Below are 17,986 nucleotides of genomic sequence, written 5' to 3'. Positions count from 1 at the left end.
CCCTTGCCGGTCTAGGAATGGTAGAACGATGGGTTCGATGACGGTTTGGATGTACCGTGCACTATTCAGTGTCCCCTTGACGATCACCAGTGGTGTACGGCCAGTGTAGGAGATCGCTCCCCACACCATGATGCCGGGTGTTGGCCCTGTGTGCCTCGGTCGTATGCAGTCCTGATTGTGGCGCTCACCTGCACGGCGCCAAACACGCATACGACCATCATTGGCACCAAGGCAGAAGCGACTCTCATCGCTGAAGACGACACGTCTCCATTCGTCCCTCCATTCACGCCTGTCGCGACACCACTGGAGGCGGGCTGCACGATGTTGGGGCGTGAGCGGAAGATGGCCTAACGGTGTGCGGGACCGTAGCCCAGCTTCATGGAGACGGGTGCGAATGGTTCTCGCCGATACCCCAGGAGCAACAGTGTCCCTAATTTGCTGGGAAGTGGCGGTGCGGTCCCCTACGGCACTGCGTAGGATCCTACGGTCTTGGCGTGCATCCGTGCGTCGCTGCGGTCCGGTCCCAGGTCGACGGGCACGTGCACCTTCCGCCGACCACTGGCGACAACATCGATGTACTGTGGAGACCTTACGCCCCACGTGTTGAGCAATTCGGCGGTACGTCCACCCGGCCTCCCGCATGCCCACTATACGCCCTCGCTCAAAGTCCGTCAACTGCACATACGGTTCACGTCCACGCTGTCGCGGCATGCTACCAGTGTTAAAGACTGCGATGGAGCTCCGTATGCCACGGCAAACTGGCTGACACTGACGGCGGCGGTGCACAAATGCTGCGCAGCTAGCGCCATTCGACGGCCAACACCGCGGTTCCAGGTGTGTCCGCTGTGCCGTGCGTGTGATCATTGCTTGTACAGCCCTCTCGCAGTGTCCGGAGTAAGTATGGTGGGTCTGACACACCGGTGTCAATGTGTTCTTTTTTCCATTTCCAGGAGTGTACATTTTCTAGTTTCCCTTTTTATTTCAGTAAACATTGTTGTTACTACTGCCTCATGGTCAATGATAACAGTTTCAATATGGACATGATAAAAGCGGTCAGGTTCTAATCTGCTAAATGCTGTTTGTTCATTGCTGATCGATAATCCAATTTGCATTGTTACACAATCCTATTGTAAATCTATCCAAATCAAATATACCTTGAATACGAAGGCCATTAGAATGATTAACAAATCTTTGAGTGGAGATAAATGAAAAAGATTTCTACTTAACAAAAATTTTTGGTTCATCCTTCTCCAGTAGTTGTTCTTGGTATTTCAGTTGTCTAGGGAATGATTCCTTGCTGCAAGATGTTCATTGGTTTTTTTTGTATGTGATAACATGCTGTAAATTAAATGCTTCAGATTTCCTGCTGAAATAATCCTCAAATTTTATTCTTTTCTACAGCATTCAAACATTGCTGACATTACCTACAAGGTGTACAACTTTGTTTCCGCTGACAATGGTAAGTAGTGGTCGAAAGAAACAGATTGCAGACATCAGGCAGTTAGCATGGACCTCAGTCAACATAACCTCATTCAAACATTAGTCAATTTGTGTCTGCATCATAAAGTTGTTCTCGATTGAAAATGTCAGTTTACAAGCCTAATTCTCGTCATTTTTGGGAGATGTTACTTTTTTGTTTAAATATCAAGAAAAAAGCAGCTAAGTCTCATTGAGTGCTCTCAAGTATGTATGGTAAGGACGCTATTAGTGAAACAACATGTCGTGAGTGGTTTCAACACTTCAAGAATGGTGATTTTAATGTCATAGACTGACATAGTGGTGGAAGAGAGAATGTTTTCAAAGATACAGAATTGGAGACATTGCTGAGTGAAGACTCATGTAAAACTCAAGAAGAATTGGCACGATTAGTGGGAGTCACACAGCAAGCCATTTCAAAATGTCTCAAGGCTATGGGCATGCTTCAGAAAGAAGGAACTTGGGTCCCATGTGAGCTGAAGCCAAGAGACGTTGAATGGTGTTTGTGTGTTTGTGAACAGTTGCTTCAGAGACAAAAACTGAAGGGATTTTTGCATCACATTATGACTGGGGATGAAAAATGGGTTCATTATGATAACCCTAAATGCAAACAATCATGGGGATGACCTGACCATGCCTCCATGTCGATGGCCAAACCGAATAGTCTTGGGTCCAAGATCATGCTCTGCATTTGGTGGGACAAGTTCGGCATCCTGAACTATGAGGTGTTAAAACCAAGTGAAACAATCACATGTGCTCGTTATTGAACACAATTAATGCATTTGAGCAGAGCATTAAAAGAGAAATGGCCACAATACAGTGAGAGGCACAATAAAGTGATTTTGCAGCACAACAACCCCACGTTGTAAAAGAGGTCAGAAAGTATTTGGAAATGTTAAAATGGGAAGTTCTACCCCACCCACTATATTCTCCAGACATTACTCCCTCTGAGTATCACGTGTTTAGATCAATGGCACATGGCCTGGCTGACCAACACTTCCGATCTCATGAAGAAGTCACAAATTGGATTGATTCATGAATCGCTTCAAAAGATGAACAATTTTTCCGACGCGGGATTCATACACTGTCCAAAAGATGGGAGAAAGTAGTGACCAGTGATGGAAAATACTTTGAATGATACATGTGTAACCAATTTGTAAAAGGTGGGAGAAAGTAGTGACCAGTGATGGAAAATACTTTGAATGATACATGTGTAACCAATTTGTTTCATTAAAGCCTCAAATGTTGGGGAATAAAGGGCGGAAGCAAAGTTGTACACCTTGTATTTTACGCAGTTTCATAATTTTTATAACATACAGGTATTAGCATGTTTTCTGCACACAGTCCGGAATGGAACTGTTGAAAAAACAAATGAGTGCTCACAGTAAGTGCTCCCAAGTATTAGTGTGTTAATTTTTACATAATTTCCCCAAAAGTTCCCTAGTCATACTGTAACCATTGGTGGAGACTAAAATCATCTGGCAGTTAATTGGGAAAATTACAGTGTTGGTAGGGAGGGGTGTGATACAGCTAAAAAAAGCAGTATGTGTGTGTGTGTGTGTGTGTGTGTGTGTGTGTGTGTGTGTGTGTGTGTGTGTCTCTCTCTCTCTCTCTATATATATATATATATATATATATATAAAGAAAGTGATGAGACTTACCAAACAAAAGCGCTGGCAGGTCGAGAGACACACAAACAAACGACCTGCCAGCGCTATTGTTTGGTAAGTCTCATCACTTTCTTTCTTTTTAGATATATTTTTTCCACGTGGAATGTTTCCCTATATATATATATATATATATATATATATATATATATATATATATATGGAAACATTCCACGTGGGAAAAATATATCTAAAAACAAAGTTGATGTGACTTACCAAACGAAAGCGCTGGCACGTCGATTGACACACAAACAAACACAAACATACACACAAAATTCAAGCTTTCTCAACAAACTGTTGCCTCATCAGGAAAGAGGGAAGGAGAGGGAAAGACGAAAGGATGTGGGTTTTAAGGGAGAGGGTAAGGAGTCATTCCAATCCCGGGAGTGGAAAGACTTACCTTAGGGGGAAAAAAGGACGGGTATACACTCGCACACACACACATATCCATCCACACATATACAGACACAAGCAGACATATTTAAAGACAAAGAGTATGGGCAGAGATGTCAGTCGAGGCAGAAGTGCAGAGGCAAAGATGTTGTTGAATGACAGGTGAGGTATGAGTGGCGGCAACTTGAAATTAGCGGAGATTGAGGCCTGGTGGATAACGGGAAGAGAGGATATATTGAAGAGCAAGTTCCCATCTCCGGAGTTCGGATAGGTTGGTGTTAGTGGGAAGTATCCAGATAACCCGGACGGTGTAACACTGCGCCAAGATGTGCTGGCCGTGCACCGAGGCATGTTTAGCCACAGGGTGATCCTCATTACCAACAAACACTGTCTGCCTGTGTCCATTCATGCGAATGGACAGTTTGTTGCTGGTCATTCCCACATAGAATGCATCACAGTGTAGGCAGGTCAGTTGGTAAATCACGTTGGTGCTTTCACACGTGGCTCTGCCTTTGATCGTGTACACCTTCCGGGTTACAGGACTGGAGTAGGTGGTGGTGGGAGGGTGTATGGGACAGGTTTTACACCGGGGGCGGTTACAAGGGTAGGAGCCAGAGGGTAGGGAAGGTGGTTTGGGGATTTCATAGGGATGAACTAACAGGTTACGAAGGTTAGGTGGACGGCGGAAAGACACTCTTGGTGGAGTGGGGAGGATTTCATGAAGGATGGATCTCATTTCAGGGCAGGATTTGAGGAAGTCGTATCCCTGCTGGAGAGCCACATTCAGAGTCTGGTCCAGTCCCGGAAAGTATCCTGTCACAAGTGGGGCACTCTTGTGGTTCTTCTGTGGGGGATTTTGGGTTCGAGGGGATGAGGAAGTGGCTCTGGTTATTTGCTTCTGTACCAGGTCGGGAGGGTAGTTGCGAGATGCGAAAGCTGTTGTCAGGTTGTTGGTGTAATGGTTCAGGGATTCCGGACTGGAGCAGATTCGTTTGCCACGAAGACCTAGGCTGTAGGGAAGGGACCGTTTGATGTGGAATGGGTGGCAGCTGTCATAATGGAGGTACTGTTGCTTGTTGGTGGGTTTGATGTGGACGGACATGTGAAGCTGGCCATTGGACAGGTGGAGGTCAACGTCAAGGAAAGTGGCATGGGATTTGGAGTAGGACCAGGTGAATCTGATGGAACCAAAGGAGTTGAGGTTGGAGAGGAAATTCTGGAGTTCTTCTTCACTGTGAGTCCAGATCATGAAGATGTCATCAATAAATCTATACCAAACTTTGGGTTGGCAGGACTGGGTAACCAAGAAGGCTTCCTCTAAGTGACCCATGAATAGGTTGGCATACGAAGGGGCCATCCTGGTACCCAGGGCTGTTCCCTTTAATTGTTGGTATGTCTGGCCTTCAAAAGTGAAGAGGTTGTGGGTCAGGATGAAGCTGGCTAAGGTGATGAGGAAAGAGGTTTTAGGTAGGGTGGCAGGTGATCGGCGTGAAAGGAAATGCTCCATCGCAGCGAGGCCCTGGACGTGCGGAATATTTGTGTATAAGGAAGTGGCATCAATGGTTACAAGGATGGTTTCCGGGGGTAACAGATTGGGTAAGGATTCCAGGCGTTCAAGAAAGTGGTTGGTGTCTTTGATGAAGGATGGGAGACTGCATGTAATGGGTTGAAGGTGTTGATCTACATAGGCAGAGATACATTCTGTGGGGGCTTGGTAACCAGCTACAATGAGGCGGCCGGGATGATTGGGTTTGTGGATTTTAGGAAGAAGGTAGAAGGTAGGGGTGCGGGGTGTTGGTGGGGTCCGGAGGTTGATGGAGTCAGGTGAAAGGTTTTGCAGGGAGCCTAAGGTTCTGAGGATTCCTTGAAGCTCCGCCTGGACATCGGGAATGGGGTTACGTTGTCAAATTTTGTATGTGGTGTTGTCTGAAGCTGACGCAGTCCCTCAGCCACATACTCCCGACGATCAAGTACCACGGTCGTGGAACGCTTGTCCGCCGGAAGAATGACGATGGATCGGTCAGCCCTCAGATCACGGATAGCCTGGGCTTCAGCAGTGGTGATGTTGGGAGTAGGATTAAGTTGTTTTAAGAAGGATTGAGATGCAAGGCTGGAAGTCAGAAATTCCTGGAAGGTTTGGAGAGGGTGATTTTGAGGAAGAGGAGGTGGGTCCCGCTGCGACGGAGGATGGAACTGTTCCAGGCAGGGTTCAATTTGGATGGTGTCTTGGGCATTTGGATCATTAGGAGTAGGATTAGGATCATTTTTCTTCGTGGCAAAGTGATATTTCCAGCAGAGAGTACGAGTGTAGGACAGTAAATCTTTGATGAGGGCTGTTTGGTTGAATCTGGGAGTGGGCTGAAGGTGAGGCCTTTGGATAGGACAGAGGTTTCGGATTAGGAGAAAGGTTTGGAGGAAAGGTTAACTACTGAATTAGGGTGTTGTGGTTCCAGATTGTGTTGATTGGAATTTTGAGGTTTTGGAGGGAGTGGAGCTGGAAGTGGGAGATTGAGTAGATGGGAGAGACTGGGTTTGTGTGCAATGAGAGGAGGTTGAGGTTTGCTGGAAAGGTTTTGAAGGGTGAGTGAGTTGCCTTTCCGGAGGTGGGAAACCAGGAGATTGGGTAGTTTTTGAGGTGGAGGGTGGCATGCTGTTCTAATTTACGGTTGGCCTGTAGGAGGATGCTCTGAACAGCTGGTGTGGATGTGGGAGAGGAAAGATTAAGGACTTTTATTAAGGATAGGAGTTGACGGGTGTGTTCATTGGCTGAGTTGATGTGTAGGTGAAGGATTAGGTGGGTGAGGGCAATGGATTGTTCAGTTTGGAACTGGTATAGGGACTGATGGAAAGAAGGGTTGCAGCCAGAGATGGGAACTTTAAGTGTGAGGCCTTTGGGGGGTAATGCCAAATGTCAGACAAGCCTGAGAAAATAGAATATGGGAGCGTAATCTGGCTAGGGCGAAGGCATGTTTGCGGAGGGAATGTAAATAAAACTTAATGGGGTTGTTGTGGGGGTGTTGTGAGGGTGACATGCTATTAGAAGGTGGAAAGTGTAACATGAGGCTGAAATGAAAATGAAAATAAAAATATATGGGGAGAGATAAAGGTGAACTGGAAAGTAACTGGAGATCTGGTGTGAAAAAAGGCGAGAAGGTGTTGGTTACAGCTGGGCTATGTTGGACTTGGGTTGGTAGACAACGATGTGCACAAAGGTTAGGTGGTTATGTTGCCGCCAAAACACGTTAAAGGACGGAGAAATTCGGGAAAATTTCGAAAAAACTGCGTGTAATATATTAAAAGGAGTGGTTTTGTGGTGGCAGATTATGAAAATGAGGCTAACTATTGTCTGACGAAGAAATAATGACGTTAAAACCTGTGGGAAGCGGATAAAAATTATCAGTGATGTGCGAAAAACGGAAATGGAAATAAAGCGAAAGTTATTAGAACTAGCCGAAATGGTTGTTTAAAAGGTGAAAGGAACTGTTTGTGAACTAGAAATGGTGGATTTTATAGCGGCGGTAGTGTTGAAAGCGGCAAAAAAATTTTTTGGTTATGGTTTGGAAGTGGGTTACGTATTATTGAGTATATATAGGCGGGATAAAATTGTATAGCAGATTACGGTAAAAAGGAGAAGGTGAATACAAAGTGAAACTACTGGCAAAAACAGAAAGAGAAAATAAGACGACAGAAAAGATTTCGAAATGCAACAGTGACAATAACAAACGTAATTGTTGGGTTCAAATTACTGATATCAATATAATAGAGGGAAACATTCCACGTGGGAAAAAAATATCTAAAAACAAAGATGATGTGACTTACCAAACAAAAGCGCTGGCACATCGATAGACACACAAACAAATACAAACATACACACAAAATTCAAGCTTTCGCAACAAACTGTTTCCTCATCAGGAAAGAGGGAAGGAGAGGGAAAGACGAAAGGATGTGGGTTTTAAGGGAGAGGGTAAGGAGTCATTCCAATCCCAGGAGCGGAAAGACTTACCTTAGGGGGAAAAAAGGACGGGTATACACTCGCGCACACACACACAAATCCATCCACACATATACACACACAAGCAGACATCTCACAAGCAGACATATTTAAAGACAAAGAGTTTGGGCAGAGATGTCAGTTGAGGCAGAAGTGCAGAGGCAAAGATGATGTTGAATGACAGGTGAGGTATGAGTGGCGGCAACTTGAAATTAGCGGAGATTGAGGCCTGGTGGGTAACGGAAAGAGAGGATATATTGAAGAGCAAGTTCCCATCTCCGGAGTTCGGATAGGTTGGTGTTGGTGGGAAGTATCCAGATAACCCGGATGGTGTAACACTGTGCCAAGATGTACTGGCCGTGCACCAAGGCATGTTTAGCCACAGGGTGATCCTCATTACCAACAAACACTGTCTGCCTGTGTCCATTCATGTGAATGGACAGTTTGTTGCTGGTCATTCCCACATAGAATGCATCACAGTGTAGGCAGGTCAGTTGGTAAATCACGTGGGTGCTTTCACATGTGGCTCTGCCTTTGATCGTGTACACCTTCCGGGTTACAGGACTGGTGTAGGTGGTGGTGGGAGGGTGCATGGGACAGGTTTTACACCGGGGGTGGTTACAAGGGTAGGAGCCAGAGGGTAGGGAAGGTGGTTTGGGGATTTCATAGGGATGAACTAACAGGTTACGAAGGTTAGGTGGACGGCGGAAAGACACTCTTGGTGGAGTGGGGAGGATTTCATGAAGGATGGATCTCATTTCAGGGCAGGATTTGAGGAAGTCGTATCCCTGCTGGAGAGCCACATTCAGAGTCTGGTCCAGTCCCGGAAAGTATCCTGTCACAAGTGGGGCACTCTTGTGGTTCTTCTGTGGGGGATTCTGGGTTCGAGGGGATGAGGAAGTGGCTCTGGTTATTTGCTTCTGTACCAGGTCGGGAGGGTAGTTGCAAGATGCGAAAGCTGCTGTCAGGTTGTTGGTGTAATGGTTCAGGGATTCCGGACTGGAGCAGATCCGTTTGCCACGAAGACCTAGGCTGTAGGGAAGGGACCGTTTGATGTGGATTGGGTGGCAGCTGTCATAATGGAGGTACTGTTGCTTGTTGGTGGGTTTGATGTGGACGGACGTGTGAAGCTGGCCTTTGGACAGGTGGAGGTCAACGTTAAGGAAAGTGGCATGGGATTTGGAGTAGGACCAGGTGAATCTGATGGAACCAAAGGAATTGAGGTTGGAGAGGAAATTCTGGAGTTCTTCTTCACTGTGAGTCCAGATCATGAAGATGTCATCAATAAATCTGTACCAAACTTTGGGTTGGCAGGGCTGGGTAACCAAGAAGGCTTCCTCTAAGCGACCCATGAATAGGTTGGCGTATGAGGGGGCCATCCTGGTAGCCATGGCTGTTCCCTTTAATTGCTGGTATGTCTGGCCTTCAAAAGTGAAGAAGTTGTGGGTCAGGATGAAGCTGGCTAAGGTGATGAGAAAAGAGGTTTTAGGTAGGGTGGCAGGTGATCGGCGTGAAAGAAAATGCTCCATCGCAGTGAGGCCCTGGACGTGCGGAATATTTGTGTATAAGGAAGTGGCATCAATGGTTACAAGGATGGTTTCCGGGGGTAACAGATTGGGTAGGGATTCCAGGCGTTCGAGAAAGTGGTTGGTGTCTTTTCATCTGCATTCCAAAAGTGAAGGTGAATCACGAAATAAACATTCTACTCTCATAAGTTTAGGTCATATGGAGAGGTAATTGCAGCTTTGAAGTATTGGGATGACTCTACTGTTGTTGACATGCAAAAGAGACAATTAATAATAAACCAGACAAAGCAGTCTTCTTAATGGTTAAACTTACTAAAGACTTAAAGGTGCTGTTACCCTACTTGATAGTATATATAGGGCTAGTGATAGAAGAAAATAAAGTTGAATAATTAAAATTTGTTTGCTTGCAGGCATTTGTCTGCAGTAGTTGTACACAATGAAATCACCACACCACAGTACTGTAGCATGGTGCTAGAGGTGACAGAACAAAATGGTGGGGATGAAGTGGCATATCATGTGGTAATTAGTTTCAGGCAGCAGCAGAAATATTGTACAGAGTTGGGTCAGTTCTGGTGGCTAAAACCAAAACATCAAATGACTTACTTTTGCAATGTGTACAACCTGTTATTGATTCCATTTCAAGCATAATATTTAAACGACCATTTGTGTTGCTTTTTGAGGTGTTGCAGGCTGTGTTGTTAAGCACACTTGATCACCGGACTCCAACCAGTCAGAGTTTATGCATTGTGATACAATTTTATTGAACTCACTGCATTTTTCATAAATCTGAGATTAATTTCAGCCAGAGTATCCATTCCAAACAGATTATTTCAATTGCAAACTCTTTTTGTTGGCCATGAACTAAATTCTGTATGATAAGTCAGTTCTGATGTAAAACAACATTTTCAGCCACAACAGTTCATTGAAATTATCTGTCCCTTTCCATACCAGTCGTTTTGCTTGCTTCAGTCCTGTGATTAACATTTTCATATTTGGTTTCTCTTTTTGAAATGATCCCCAGTTTTACCAACATGTATCGGAAGTCAGAATCACCCCTTACTCACAGTGACATAACATTTTGTGAGGATAGCTACCATCACTTATCCTGATGTGCTGTTTAAGACCTTCCCAATGTGGTAACTGCTTCCTTGGTTTATGGGTGCTGCATCAGATAATGTTGTGGAAGCTGCACAATATTTCAACAAGAAAGCTGCTCATCATCTTCAGGTGCTGACTGATGTGTTGCTGCAATGGCTTACCAATAGATAGGCTGGCTCACTAGAGGTGTGCGGGTGCCAAGGGTTAAGGCTATAATGTCATCTTAGACAGATCATAGAACACGGCGACCTCCAGTGCCTCCTGCCGTACAAGCGGACCACGGGCTTCTCATTTGTGACGCGGGAAAATCACTGCTGCAAACAACAGCACAGCATGCATGCGGGCAGCGTGTTAGCACACAGTTTAAGTGTGTGCACTTTGATTCTCCATCTTTACTCAGATTCATTTGACTGCGGCCAATGATGCTGTAGTGCCACCAGTGCTGGTTCCCATGCCTTGCTGATTTGAAAACCCAGATCTCTATTGATCAGGTTGTTAGTTACATGAATTTCAACTGCATCTTTAATGATGGAATCCCAGTATGTGGAAGTGGATGAAAGGATCTTTGAGTCTCGGTAGTTCATGCTGTGTCCCATGTGAAGACAGTGTTCAGCCACAGCGGACTTTTCTGGCTGACCCAGTCTGGTATGACGCCTATGTTCAACACATCTATCCTTAACAGTGCAACACATCTAACCCTGACCAATGTATGATATATCCTTGGTCTCCTTAGACCTAGGTCATCTTTAACAGAACCCAGCACAGTTTGCACTCACACTGGAGTGTGGAAAACACATTTTATTTCATGTTTTTTGAACAGCCTGCCAGTCTTCTACATCTACATCTACATTTATACTCCGCAAGCCACCCAGTGGTGTGTGGTGGAGGGCACTTTATGTGCCACTGTCATTACCTCCCTTTCCTCTTCTAGTCGCGTATGGTTCATGGGAAGAACGACTGCTGGAAAGCCTCCGTGCGCACTCGAATCTCTCTAATTTTTCATTCGTGATCTCCTTCTCCTCAAGAGGTATAAGTAGGGGGAAGCAATATATTTGATACCTCATCCAGAAATGCACCCTCTCAAAACCTGGACAGCAAGCGACACCGTGATGCAGAGTGCCTCTCTTGCAGGGTCTGCCACTTGAGTTTGCTAAACATCTCTGTAACACTATCACGCATACCAAATAACCCTGTGACGAAACACGCAGCTCTTCTTCAGATCTTCTCTATCTCCTCTGTCAACCTCACCTGGTACGGATCCCACACTGATGAGCAATACTCAAGTATAGGTTGAACGAGTGTTTTGTAAAGGACAAGCTGCCAACATATGGTAGAAAAACTATCCTCATGGAGTGCTCTGTTTCTTCTGGCTGTTCTGGAGCTTTAGTGCATGCAGGTTTAAATGCACTACAGATCTGCTTATCTGAGTACCCATTTTGTACAAACGTGGAGTGGAGGTGGCTAAGCTCTGCTGATACGCTACCTTCATCAGAGATAATTGTGGCCCTGTGAATGAGAGTTCGCAAAATGCCACTGCATTGATATGGGTGATGGCAGCTCATAGCTCATAAATGTAAGTCAGTGTGAGTTGGTTTGTGAAACACACTGTGACCCAAGGAACAGTCTACCTTTCTGTAGACCAAGACATCAAGAAACAGAATCTCTCGATTTTTCTCCACTTCCATTGTGAAGCAAATGCTGGGATGGAGGAAGTTAAGATGTTCCAGAAATGCAGGAAGCGTTGCTCCTCCTTGTGACCAAACAACAAAGTCAGCACTGTTGAAACCTAAATGTTTATGGAGATATGATGACACTGATGAAATGGAATCATTTGATTTGTACCATGGTAGCATTCTGTTAGATTTTAACATTGTTCAGTTTCTAGTGATTTTTGTTCCTGTGTGCTTGTAGCCATTCCAACCCCTTGCAAACAGGTTCAGTAAAAAAAATTAAAAACAGAATTACATACAACAAGAATAAGCAAGTTTTGAGGGATTCCTACTATAATTTGGATACACAGAACTATCTGTATAATTATACACCAGCAAAACTTACATTTATGTGATATCTAACTTGAATCATTTGGTAAGTCATAATTCTTATGTAGAGCTTTCCTGACACCATGACAACCACATCCCTAACCACTAGAATAAAAGCACTGGCTGTAGATGAGTGGAAGTGATTTTTTTTTTTTTTTTGGGGGGGGGTGTCTTTTATTGAATTTCAGAATTTATGTTTTTTTTAATTTAAATTGATAATGACTACCAAAATAAGATCGGAATAAATTCACTGACTGTGAATAACTTGGGGCCAGCTGTATCAGGGACAGATGTTCTATGTGTTAATTACATATGAAAATTTGTGCCAGACCAAGACTCAAACCCAGATTTCTTTCTTATTGTCAGCCATCACCTTAACCACTTTGGCTATCCAAGCATGCCTCCCACGCCACTCCAAACTTCTATATGTTACACTAAGATCAATGATGAAACTAAGAGACAATGGTATATTGATTTCGACAGTGTGACATATAGAAGTTTGGGTCAGTCTGGGAGGCATGCACAGATAGCCTGATGGTAAGGCGACCAGTTGCCATAAGCAAAAAATCCAGCTGAGAGTCACAGTCTGGCACAGATTTTCACATATCATCTGTATCTAATACAGTTGATGCCAAGTTATTCACATTCAGTAAATTTATTTCAAGTTGCATTACTGGTGCGGCTCAGATTAATGCCAATTATAAGTAAATCTCAGCATCACAATACAGTTTGCAGCATCTGAAGATTATAAGTGCATTGATCATCAAAAATGGGTGCATAAAATGGAGGGTATTTTGCCCCAGTTTGTTTTATCTGTCCATTATAACTTCACAGTCTTGGACTTTGTTATTTGTTGTACATTTACAACATGGTCAGAAACAGTCTAAGCTTGTAATGGTGTTGCAGGGTAGATTACCAAGGAAAAAAATTCTATATGTTGCTCCATTTCCGAGTTTGAAGTTAGCCAATCAGACTGTTAAAAAACAAATTCAAGCAGCCCACCAGAGGTGGTGTAACCAAACACGTTCCTTGTGCGGTTTCCCAAAACCAAACAAGAGAGCAATACAAAAATTGGTCATTGGATGGTAGTAATGACTGTACTTAAGCCAAAGGCCAAGCAGTCTCATACACTATCATCTATGCAGTGAGAACAACTGGCTGTAATTGTACGTGGCACACCACTTGAATTTGCATGCACAATGATCTGACTGGCTAACTTCAATGCTAATTAACTCAGAACTGGGACAACATGTAGAATTTTTTTCTTGAAAATTATTTCTCAGCACAACCTACGATGCAACAGCTTTACAAGCTTATCAGACCATTTCTGAGGACGCTGTATAATGAATATATACAAGAAGCAGCACATTTATCACCATTCATACTGCAGTATATTAAAGTGGAAACAACTCAGCTGTACATCCAAAAGCACGTCTTCAATCACCCTGAGACAACCAGGAAATCAAACTAAATTTAATTATTTAACTTTTATTTTTGTAATTAGAATTATCTATCTCCCACATATGAATTTTTTGTGTGCCTTTAATTGATTTTTGAATGTTAGTGACATGGTACCTAACATTCATAACATTCGACTATCTGGTAAAATGGTGGCATGCTCTTAAAGTCAATACGCAGTTGTTGGTGTTATACAAGAAGCCAGACTGCAAGCAGCAGCATATGATGGCAGAGGCAACAGGGTGGGGGTAAGGAGGAGGTTGGGGCGGGGAAGGAGAGGGATAGTAAGGTATGGATGAGGGATGGTGAAGTGCTGCTGGGGAGTGTGCAGGCCTGCAGGGATGAGATGGAGAGAGGGTAGGGCCACTAGGTTCAGTCAGGATGTTAGACAGAGTGTGGGGGAGAGAAGGGGGAGGGGGATAGCGGAAAAGAGGAGAAGTAAAAAGGCTGGGTTCATTGGTGGAATAGAGGATTGTGCAGTGCATTCCAGCTCCCCAGCAGCACTTCACTGTTGTCCGCCCCTACTTTGCTACCCCTCCCCTCGCTGCCCTAGCTTCCTCCTTACCCACACCCAGTTGCCTCTCCCATCATGTGCTGCTGCTGCTCATAGTCTGGTTTCAGTTTCCAGAGACTGTGTGTGTGTGTGTGTGTGTGTGTGTGTGTGTGTGTGTGTGTGTGTGTGTATTTTTGGTAAAGGCATTATTATGATTATTATTATTTTATTGCCACTGCTAAAGCAAATTTATTTCTTTATTTTACAGATTCCATTGAAACTGGCTCCTAAAAATGGAGGGAACAGCAGCTTCAACCTAGCATTAAACCCTGCATTCACTTCAGACTGAAACACAGAAGATGAAAGTATGGGGAGTTGTAGGCAAATTCTTGTGGACATTATGCCAAGTTGTATGGCTTGCACTGAGGCAGGATATGTGCATCTTATTGATCTCAAGTTCTAATTTAGTCATGTGAAACCAAAGAGCTATTAACATTCTTATTCTGAAATGTTTCTTCATAGACAAGACATAGAATACTGTAGTTGGTTGTGTTCTAATGGCCTAAAATGGACAGAGAATGGGAATTTGCTACATGAGCTGTGCAAATTCAGCAACTTTAAATAGGGAGATGTAAATCTGTAGCAACAAAATCAAAAATTATTACACGATTTGTGCATAGTCAGTCCTATCTCCTCATATTTGTACAGGCTATGACTCCAACTTACATTGGCAGATATTCAAACTAACGCTCCCTGCATTCCACATATGTTCATCACAAAGCATTTGAGAGTCTGTTCAGTATTATAGCTTTGTGTTGTCTACAAAGATTGAGAAAACAGCAACTGACTTTTAAACTAGTGTGTTTGTGTGTGTGTGTGTGTGTGTGTGTGTGTGTGTGTGTGTGTGTGTATTTTAATAATACAGATAATCAGTTCATAATCAGTGTTCTCTTCATGTGCATAAGTGTATCAGTAAATGTCATGAAAGTTTCATTTCTTTGAATAGCGTAATATGTAAGAGAATTTGACAAATGAAAGACAGAAAGAATGTGGAGTAAATTGTTCAGAACTAACTGTGAGTAATAAGATTTAGTCACTTATCTCACTAAATGTTTATGCTATTGCAAATTAACAGTAAAAGACTCATGAGTTTCCACACTAGAGACTTTTTTCCTTTGGATCTAGAAGACAAAAGCATACAGAAAAGATGCATTTAAAAATAGCCAAAAAAGAATAAAATTATTGACATCTGCATGCTGCAAGAAAATGATTAATGCTCCATATTCTCACAGTTTGTAATGGAAAAAAATCTCTCCAATTCGGATTTAATAACCAAGTTTCCAGTTTTACCGCAATCTTTTATATTGCCCTGAAAATTCTCCTTATGCTTTGTGGAGCTGAAAATTAGGTCTTTTTTTCCAATGTTTGGTTTTACAGGTGTTTCACCATTAACAGCTTATACCTAATAGGATACAGTTATTTTGAAATGCAAACAATCCCACTGGATAAACATTCGCAACTGAGCATTATAGCCAGAGGGTACCCTCCCCCCCCCCCCCCCCTCCCTCACCAAATACTTAAATCAGGACTATTTTCAGGGTATTACATGCCTGTCATTGGGTGTGATACTGCAGATGAATGAGACCAAATCTAATAATTTTTACACAGAATAGTACACTTGAGGCATATGGTTTTCCTTTTTGTTTTTTCATGTGTACTATAGCATTCATAAAAATTATTATTAGCTTTGGCCTGATGAAGGGCATGTAAAACACACACACACACACGAGACACTTTCAGTTGCTCAAAAATCAGTTGTCTCACACTGCTGTTGTATATATGTGGGTGGCATCCATCAGTCAATTATATGAGAGTATTTGTTTCCCCATTTTTTGTTGTTTTCAACCTGGGATGCCCATTATTGTGTAAGTCAGAAAATAATCAGGAAAGTCATCTAGGATCCGAGAACAGACAAGGCAAATGGAAGGGGATTAAATTTTGGTCTTCGATAGCATTTTATATCTAATATCTGACTAGTATTTTCCCACTTTCTGTGCCCCTGCAAGAAGAAGAAGAAGAAGAAGAAGAAGAAGAAGAGTCCACTTCTTGGTTTGCATAAATTTTTCTCTCCATTTTTATTATAGATTTTGTGCATGCAATGAAGTTTTTCCACCAGAAATTTCAAAGTCCAAGAGGTCTTCTGTTTACCTCGCTCTACCATAACCCTGTACCGAGCTCTTCAAACACAGTTTCCTTTCACCTGTACTGTTCGGCTGTAGCCTTTATTTATGAATGTCACCATGTAGGTACTGTATACGAGGCACTGAGAAATTATATCAACACTCTTTTCTTTCAAATCTGCATACCCACAGCCAACAACTGGACAACCCTTAAAACTCTCCCAAAAAGTTTCACTGTTGCAATATAAGAATAAAATTCAGGATTCATCTGAAACAGCATCCAAAAGTAACTGTTAACACATTTTTTTAAACTAACAGTAACATTGAAAATCTCCTATAGGCTTGCTAAATAGATGGAAGTTCTCGTTTCCTGTTTGGTGACAGGGGGACTTGAATTTTAAGAGCTCAATATTCATCTTTGACCTGTCCTCTTGTATGTCTGTTATAAATACACTAAGATGTTCAGTAAGATTGGCATTTGAAACATTTGTAAAAGTTTACACAATTATCACATTAGCTACATTCCAGCTTTGAAGCTGCCTCTCTTTTGCTAATTTCTATAATAGTGACCAAATTTTATTCATTAATTACAACACTTCTGTATCCAGATTTTATATTCATCATGTTCTTGCTATCATTCTTTATTGTATCTAAATTTAATTTTAGGTTATACATGTCAAATAATATTTAAGTTTGAATTACAAAAACTTTCAGGAGATATAAAGACAGTCATAGGTATATCAGAACATCAAGTATCAATTGTGGAAGAAACAAACTTGATTTTCACACTTAAGTGCTTGTAACTATACAGCTGGTGAAAGCACACCAAAGTTTGTGCAAGGAATGTCAATTCTAAGAGAGGGACAGAAGTAATCATTTTATAAATCTCATATTTGTCTATTATATTAGCTAAAAAACTGAATCCAACTGAACATGTCTCAAAGGTCTAATGGTACTGACTAACTGCTGTGTCACACTCAGCCCACAGGCATCACTGGATGCTGATATTGAGGGGCTTGTGGTCAGCACACTGCCCTCGCAACAGTTGTCAGTTTATGAGACAGGAGCCACTACTTCCCCATCAAGTGTCAACCCTGCAGCAATGCCATTCGTATTATATTAGCTAATCAAGAACGTAACATTATAAGCCAACTCCTCTGCTGTGCTTAATTCACAATCCCACAATATAAATATCACTTTTATCTTTTCCTGTAGATGATGATATACCATGCACACTTGAATTTCAATCAGTGATTATTTTCTTAAATCAGTTTTGATAAACTGCTTTAAATGTTCGGTAGATTTTGAGAAAAATAGAATTCAAAGAACCTTGTTAGTCTAAAGGGCTGCTTTAATTTACTGTCATAATTTTATACATTGTAGTACAAATAATAATGCTTTAATTTAAAGGAAAGTATCATTCAACAGTAAGTTTGCTTTTGTCATATCCATGTCATTTAATTGATACATATTTCATAGTCAGTTTTTATGCTGCAATGTTATTGAGTATTTTGCTACTGTGTTAAATTGTTCATATTTTGTGCAATATTAAATTATCAGGCTCAAAGATGGTTGAAATGCTAATAAACAAATATAATACAATGATTTTTGTTTCTCCTGATCTTCACAAATGTTGCTCTTCCCCAACCTATCCCTCTTTTCTCC

The 17,986-nt window shown here is 42.4% G+C and overlaps 1 protein-coding gene across 1 annotated transcript in view; it reads left to right on the top strand.

Annotated features, from left to right (window-relative positions):
- LOC126195169 (uncharacterized) overlaps window positions 1-17,727 on the top strand; it is a 288,374-nt gene extending 270,647 nt beyond the window's left edge. The window contains exon 8 of the mRNA XM_049933681.1: window positions 14,410-17,727. Within this exon, the coding sequence (XP_049789638.1) occupies window positions 14,410-14,490 (81 nt within the window). The 3' untranslated portion in view covers window positions 14,491-17,727. The remainder of the gene's footprint in view (window positions 1-14,409) is intronic.
- Window positions 17,728-17,986: the final 259 nt, after the last annotated feature.

Source organism: Schistocerca nitens, chromosome 7, assembly GCF_023898315.1.
Source record: "Schistocerca nitens isolate TAMUIC-IGC-003100 chromosome 7, iqSchNite1.1, whole genome shotgun sequence".
In the NCBI taxonomy this organism is placed as follows: domain Eukaryota; kingdom Metazoa; phylum Arthropoda; class Insecta; order Orthoptera; family Acrididae; genus Schistocerca; species Schistocerca nitens.
The sequence above is the reverse complement of the archived record's forward strand: the minus strand, read 5'-3'. Positions and strand labels throughout refer to the sequence as shown.